Source organism: Phodopus roborovskii, unplaced genomic scaffold (genome assembly GCF_943737965.1).
Source record: "Phodopus roborovskii unplaced genomic scaffold, PHOROB, whole genome shotgun sequence".
In the NCBI taxonomy this organism is placed as follows: domain Eukaryota; kingdom Metazoa; phylum Chordata; class Mammalia; order Rodentia; family Cricetidae; genus Phodopus; species Phodopus roborovskii.
In genome coordinates, this window is record NW_026126651.1 from 2,512,560 (window position 1) to 2,520,000 (window position 7,441).

General features: G+C 57.1%; 1 protein-coding gene across 1 annotated transcript; it reads right to left on the reverse strand.

The window, feature by feature from the left end:
• Positions 1-890: 890 nt before the first annotated feature.
• On the reverse strand, positions 891-1,867 carry LOC127213946 (galactoside alpha-(1,2)-fucosyltransferase 2). The gene has a single exon (XM_051174421.1). The coding sequence runs from the start codon at positions 1,742-1,744 to the stop codon at positions 902-904; it is 843 nt and encodes a 280-aa protein (XP_051030378.1). The 5' UTR covers positions 1,745-1,867; the 3' UTR covers positions 891-901.
• Between the last annotated feature and the right edge of the window lie 5,574 nt (positions 1,868-7,441).

Sequence of the window (7,441 nt, forward strand, 5' to 3'; positions counted from 1 at the left end):
CTCTGCCCTGAGCCAAGGTTGTTTTTATTTAATGAATGCAATTCAAACTTGAGATTCATAAACCCCACAAGAGCCGTCCACGACCCTGTCACTTTCGTCAGACCTGCCCCTTCAGCTTGCCTTCGCTTCCCTGAGAAGGCCACTGCCCCAGCTGCAAGGAATACCATATCCCCATAACACCGGGGCGGGAGCTGTGCCGTCACCCAACACCTCCCAGGACCCTGCCTCCCAGTGGGTGATGCAGCTGGCTCTGCCGGCTTGTTCTGTGTCAGCTTGACAAAACTAGAGTCTCTCTGGAAGGGTATCTATTGAAAAACCGCCCCCTGAGGTGTGCCCCTGCATTGTCTCCAGGGATGTAGGAAGGCCAGTTCACCCTGGGTGGTGCCACCCCTGGGCAGCAGGTCCTGGGTCACATAAGGCAGCAGGCTCAGCAAGCCACGAGGAGCAATCCGGTAAGTGGCACCCGCCACGGCCTCTGCGTCAGCTCCTGCCTCCAGGGTCCTACCGTTTGAGTTCTTGCCCTGACTGCCTTGGGTGATGGTCTGCGGAAGCATACGCTGAAATAAGCGCCTTCCTCCCCAAGTTGTTTACTGTCGTGGTGTTTTATCACAGCCACAGACAACCCTAGCTAGGACACTGCCCCCCCCCCCCGTGGGCGAGCACTCCGGACACAGCGGGGGGCGGGGCTGTGGCGGCCAACTCTCTCTGGATATAGAGGACTCAAGTCACCTGTGCACGTTGTGCTGAGGTAAGCCTAGATGGTGCTCACATGTTCAGGGTGGCATCACTGACCCGATCGCTCAGCTGAAACGTAAGACTGGCCTGAAACTGCATGTAGGACCCCGAGTGTGTACACAGCTGCAGGTCTCCAGTGCCTCCTGGGGGCCGGACTGAGGCATGGCTAGAGGCTCCCCTGTCCCAGGTCAGCAGCAATGCCTACCCAGTTGGGCAGGTAGGCTGCTTGTGGCTTGAAAATCACGTTGAAGGGGGAGTTGGGCTGAGTGAAGTTAGCCAGATAAACGGTGTCCCCACCTGCCAGGTAAGCAGCCCAGATCCCGAAGGTCCCAATAGTCATGATGGTGTGGTTGCACTGGGTGAGCAGTGACATGTCCCTGGCAGGTGACCCCTGAATGCCGTTGCCAGCAAACACCACATCCCCTTGGGAGGCATTGATGTTGTCCTTGCACCAGGCCATACCGTTGCTGGTGACCACAAAGACCGGAGATGGATAGCGGGCCCGGAACCAGTCCAGGGCCTGTTCCAAGTAACCCCGGTCAGCCACCACGCCCTTCCACACATTGGGCATGACGTGCACATAGTCCCCGCGGCGCACGTGGACACCCACAAACGTGCTCGGCTGGCTCCCATGCACCCGCAGGCCACGCAGGAAGGCCTGGGCCTCCTCACGCACGTGGTCGTGCAGGGTGAACTCCTGGAGGATCTCAGGCCGCAGGTGGTGGTAGAAGGTCCAGGAGCACGGGTACCCTGTGAGGCGCACATAGCGCCCTGGGATGTGGCGGTAGCGCTCCTCCATCCAGTCGTTGAGGTGATAGTTCTGCCACGGGATCCTCTTGGCGGTGTCGCTGTGCAGCACCGGGAGGCTGATCCTGAAGATGGGCGCCAGGGTGCTGTGCATGGATGCGGGGATGTATGCAGGCCTTCCGTTCATCCTGGCCAGTGCGAGCAGCGTGGCATACTCGCCCATCTGGTTCCCCAGGCGGCCAATGGAATTGATGGTGAACATGCCCTCCTGGGGCAGGTTTCTTGGGGCTAAGACCACGAGGGCTGAAGAAGCCCAGGGTGCAGGTACCAGAGCCAGGCGCCGGTGGCAGTAGAAGGTGGTGGAGAACACAAAGATCACAAAAAGGACGTAGAAGGTGGAGAGGTGTGGACAGGTGGCCCTGAGTCCTTGGGGAGCTGTAAGAGAAGGCAGGAGTCAGTAGGCGTGGTTGGGGGTCAGCGTCTGAACTGTGGTGGGAGCCCCAGAAAGCACAGCAGCCACTCAGAGTGTTTCTGTCCGGCTCTGGGCCAGCCCCATCCTTCATCAGCTGACTGTGCCTCTCTGACCCTTTTGGTCACCTGACTAGACAGAACCGCTGGAAACAGCTGGTTAGCCATATCTTACCTGATTGCAGCCATTTCTATGGACCTAAAAGCTACCTCAGGGTGTACATGAAAACTAAATGTGATACAGTAGCTTTTCCTTATTTGTAGTTTGACCTTGTAGAGTTTCAGTTCCTTAACAAGGTCAAGTGTGGCTTGGAAATATTAAATGGAGGATTCCAGAAATAAATAATCTATGTTTTATGTTTTAAGCTGAGGATGGGGGAATCTTTTAACACCCACCCTAGCCCACCCCCACCTCTGGTGAGCCATCCTTGGTCCAGCGTATCCAGCTGTAAGTTTTGCATGCTTTAGTCACTTGGCTGATATCCAGCCCATTGTTAGAGCTACAGTGGTCAGACCGGCGAGATGACTCAGCCAGTGGGTCCTTCCAGGCAGGCCTGGTGTCCTGAGTTCAATGCTTGGATGCCATAAAGAGGCAGGGGGGACTCAGCTCCTGAGAGCCGAGTCTCCTCTGAAGAGAAGTGCGGTTCAGACAAACCTTAGCTCACATCACAGTGACTCCAAAGGAACAGAACAACGCTCATGGAGACGGGATATGCCAGGGAGATGATGGAGACGGGATATGCCAGGGAAATGATGGAGACAGGATATGCCTGCCAGAGAGGCGCTATAAAAAGTTTCTTTAAGGGGAAAAGCTAAAGTGCCACAGGGTGTGCGGAGTACAGGGAGATCGCATCCACGCGGGCAGCTTTTCTTTCAGCACTGCAAACTGAGTTGTTTCTTACTGGGCCTGCTCTATGGGCTCCATGGGAATTTATGGGAATGAGAGCGTGTATAGGACCGTGCAGTGTCTGTGGTTTCAGATGGCCCCTGGGGTCCTGGACTAGGATCCTCCCATCATGCCCAGCCCACGAGGAAAGAGTACTTCCACCATGTGCCAGCTGCTGGTGGGTTCGGAGAGCACGGCAGGGTGGAAGAGAACTGTGCATCAGTGTGGTATGGCGGCCAGGAGCAGGGCTGCGGTTGGACAGGTCAGGTTTGTTGTGTGCGGCTTGGCTTCCTGCGGACTTGAGTTCACTGCTAACCTCTTCTGTAGGAAGCCACGGTCCACAGTGCCATGAGCACTGGGCTTTCTCACTTTTTCACTGTCAGTGTAATAACAGACTCAAGTGCCTAGAGCTCCTGACCCAGGTAGCCCTGTACCTGCCAGAGCCAGTGACCAGTGCAGCAAGCACCGCCTGCGGGTGGGCGGGGCTTGGGGTGGGCGGGGCCCGTTTCTGGAACACTCTGCAGTACCCATTTTGGCCTTTGTAGGTAGGTCTGCGGTGAGCCTATTTTCGGGTAATCGTTTCACCGAGAAATAGTTTAGATACCTCAGAATCCACCCATGGCAGTGTTGGATGTGGCTTTTAGTGTGCTCAGCGCTGGCTAAACACCGGCTTCATCTCCAGGACTGTCCACTGGTGCTGACTCACCTCCCACTTTATTCAACTACGGCAGCCTTGTCTCTGTGACTTGCTAAGCCACATGGTTAGTCTGTGGACACATACAGCACTGGGCCTGCGGACTCCTACCCAAGCTGTAGCTCTGTCACCGATCTGCTCTGTAGAAAAGGCATGTTCGGCCTGCACCACACCAGCACGCATGGGTTATTTCCATTTCCTGCTTGGGATGGACGTGACTCACAAGTGTCCATGTGGACACTCTTGTTCCCTTGGGCACCTGTCTGGGTGGCATTGCCTGGTCAGATGTGGTCCCGGGCGGCCCCTGACCTCGGGAACCCGGCAGCAGTGTGAAGGGCTTTATTTCTGCACCTTGTCCTCTGCCCCTGCTGCTGACCGTCAGTGCTGGGGGCTGTGCAGTGGGTGGGCCCTCACCGAGGAGACAAGGCGTTCTAACCTGCGAGTTTTGCCGTGGCACCACTGCGCCTGTCTGGGCTCACCTCTGTTGGTTAGTTAGCTTGTTTTTTGTTGTGCTTCGGTCAGCTGGAATAAATAGAGTTATCTGGGACACCTCGATTGAGAAAAGGCCTCTATCCCATGGCCTGTGGGCAAGTTTATGGGGTACTTTATCATTAATGATTACAAGAGGCCCCACCCCACTGTGGGCAGCGCCACCCCCCAAGCTGCTGGTCCTGGATGGTATAAGAAAGCAGGCTGAGCAAGCCACAGAGGGCAAGCCAGTAGGCAGAGTCCTCCATGGAGGCGGCTCTGCTTCACTTCCTGCCTCCGAGTGCCTGTCTTGAGTTCCTGCCCTGACTTCCCTTCGTGGTGAACTATGAACTTGAAGCTGAAAGAAACCCTTTCCTCCCCAAGTCTGGTCGGTGTTTATCACAGCAGCAGAAAACAAACTGACACACCACCAAAGGACAGGCGGACAACGCTTCCTTTGTCAGGCTCCAGCTCCCCCAGGGCCCGTCCCCCACACAGAGAGCTGCTTGCCCTGCTTCCTCCTGTAAGCCTCGGGGCTGGGTGGCTGCCTCACCCCTTTTTATTCCCACACCCCGGAGCCTCTTGCTTTATCACTAAGTTTAACTTAGGTCCCTGGCCAGGTCAGGACACTGAACACCACACACACCACGTGTAGCAGAAACACAACTTCACTGCTGCACTTACCACAAAGCAAATTGGCTCTACTTGAGCTCACCCCAGCCACCACCAACCCACACACCCTTTTTTTTTTTTTTTTTTAATCCCGATCATTTCCTCTCCTATCCCCTGGTTCTCTGCAGACCTGGAATTACAGCTCCCAGAACAGTCAGAGCGCCACGGAGCAGAGCAGCGACAGAGAACCTGGCCAGGGAGAGGAGAAAGAGCTCCAGGCAGGGTGCAGCTTGGGAGCCGGTGTGGCCTTGGGAGCACTTCCTGGTGGATGCGCGTTTGGGAAGTGTCCTGCTGCCGCCATCTTGAGGCACGGCCTAGCTTCCATCCTGCCATCTCTCGAGTGCCCTCTGGAGGCTGCTGCGCCTCAAGACCAAGAAAACCCACCGAGCAGAAGGCTGCAGGCCTAAAGCTGCCCACAGAGACCTTCCACCGGAGTCAGAGTGGTGGGCAAAGGGGCCCGAACTCTCCTGAAGCCAGGCCCCGTGAGGGTTACGGTCCCCGTCCTGGGGCGCTCCCACATTCCTCTGAATTGGGGAGCAGCCACTTCGTGGGTGATGGCGGCTTCTAACTGCCGTTGGCCTCTGTCATTCCACTGCGGCTGTCTTCTGGGTGACAATCTCCTAGCCAGCTCAGCTACCCAGGAGCGAGTGATGAAAAACGGTTCCTCTGGGGACAACTTAGGACTCTCGGCGCTAGTCAGGGAGGGTCCTACAGATGCCCTGACAGGCAGGACGAGGTCCTCTTCCCATGGCCATTGCTTTGAAGCCACGGCTCCTGTCCCTGCTCAGCAAACCATACCTAGTTGTCTACAGAACAGGTCAGCTTCCTGTCTGTCTAGCAGGTGGCCTGACAGGCCAAGGCTGGGGCAGACCTGGGGGGGGGGGGACATGCTGTATCCACCGTGTTCCGCGCCACCTGTTACTCACAGCCCTTGCTGGGGACATGTCCTCTGATGTGGAACCGCTGGCCCCAGGCGTCTCTTGCACCTCCAAGCTCTCTGGATCTTGTCCTCCCTCATTCGTCCCCAGCCTCCAGGGTCACCTGGAGCCACTATCAGGCATCTCTCACTCCCACGAAAGGTCCCTGAGTCTTGTCCTGGGCCAGCTCTACCCAATGGCCGCTGTGAATGGGAGGATGCTCTAGGACAAACCGCACGAACCCTCGTCTTGCTCAGAGGGAAGCCACAACACTCAGAACATGACGGCTGTGTGAGCATGCCGCTAGAAGCCCTGGGGTCCTGGACAGCAGTTGCTGGGCTGCCTTCGAACACCACTACCTTCTCCTCCTCCCCGAGTTCAACCAGGGTGGAGACATTTTTAGTGCCTCCCTTGCACACAGCACTGGCCTCTGGTTTCCTGTGCGGCCAGTCTGACCTTAACCCTGAATTAACCCACATGTGGTAGGAGCCTGCGGGACGGGGACTAGCTGGGGGTCAGCCAGAAACAGGGGGTTAGCAAGCTAGACTCCCAAGGGAAGAGGGTCTACAGCAAGTGGGAACCGGCCAGGACCCCACCAACAGCTGTATTCTCCCTACCTGGGCAGATCCTTCTAAGCCAGTTTGTTCCGGGCCTCCAGGCTGCAAGCCTCCTGGGGGCGACAATGCTCCTGTCCCTCGCAGAGTCTGGTGGCGTGGCTGGCAGGGGTCCCTGTGGGGAAAGCGTGGCTGCCGTTGGTCAGGGTTTGGGGCGGGCAGTGGTGTTGGATTCTGCGGGCTCTGCTTTGAGCTCCCGCCCCGAGCCCCCACCAGCCTGGCCTGACAACAGCCTCTGTCATTCTTCCTCAGAGCCCACCACAGCGCTGCTCCTACAGAAGAGCACGGACGCCCGCCCACACTCCCCTCTTCTCCAGGCAGGTTTGACCAATGGCTGGGCCCTACTAGCCAGGTGGGAGATGCATGCCAAAGCGGGGGAGGCAGAAAGGGTCTCTTACAGACCCCACGGGCCCAGCAAGGCTGACTGGGCCTGTGGGGTTTGGCTGGGCCAGCCACTGAGAGGTAGGGAGGCTGGAGGCCCAGACGGGCTGAGGCCAGTTTCTGCCTGTCTCCAAAGAATGTAAGAGAACAAACTCATAGCCTGGTACTCCATGGTGTTAGGAACCCAACGGTGGGACCTTGAAATTACCCAGCGTGAGAGCGTGAGAGGCTAGGGCTTAGGGAAGCTGGCTGATGCTATGTTACGGCTACATAATGGCTCCCACCAGGCCCATGGTCTGGACAGGAGCATCCTGTGTGGGAAGGCAGTGCCCGGCTGTGTAGATCTCAGCCTAGGTGCAGATTCAGAGGTGAGGGTTCATGCGGGGGCGGGGGTCAGAAAAATCCCAAGAGCCCAGTCCTGAGTGGGAGTGGAAGGCTTAGTCCTCTGGTTCCTAACATTCCCCGGACTCTGGATTTCTGGTTTCTACGTGCCCTGACATCTGGCACCTCCTTTTGTCTTTCCTCCCATATTATCTAGACCCCAACGTCAGCTCCCCAATCTGCTCCGAGGGCCTGGATACCGTGGCCAATGTGGTAATTTGGATCCAAGTCTGAGATTTGGGGTAACAGGTGGGGTCCCTGCCCAGAAAATTCCAGAAACATAACTGTTGGGTCCCGAACCCTGAGTCCCACAGGAAGTCCAGGTTTCTGCCTTTCCTACCACAGGGGCTCTGCTCTCCATCTCAGTGGTGTTACTGGTTTCCGGCCCCACACCCCATCCTTCCCTCAGCTCTGTTCTCTGGCTGTACACCTGGAGGGGAAAGGGTTAAGGGTAGAGGGCTGGGGTAGGTAAGAGAGG

What these genes read in the sequence shown, in the direction of transcription:
- LOC127213946 (XM_051174421.1), bottom strand. Translation starts at nt 1,744, where the DNA reads ATGTTCACCATCAATTCCATTGGCCGCCTGGGGAACCAGATGGGCGAG.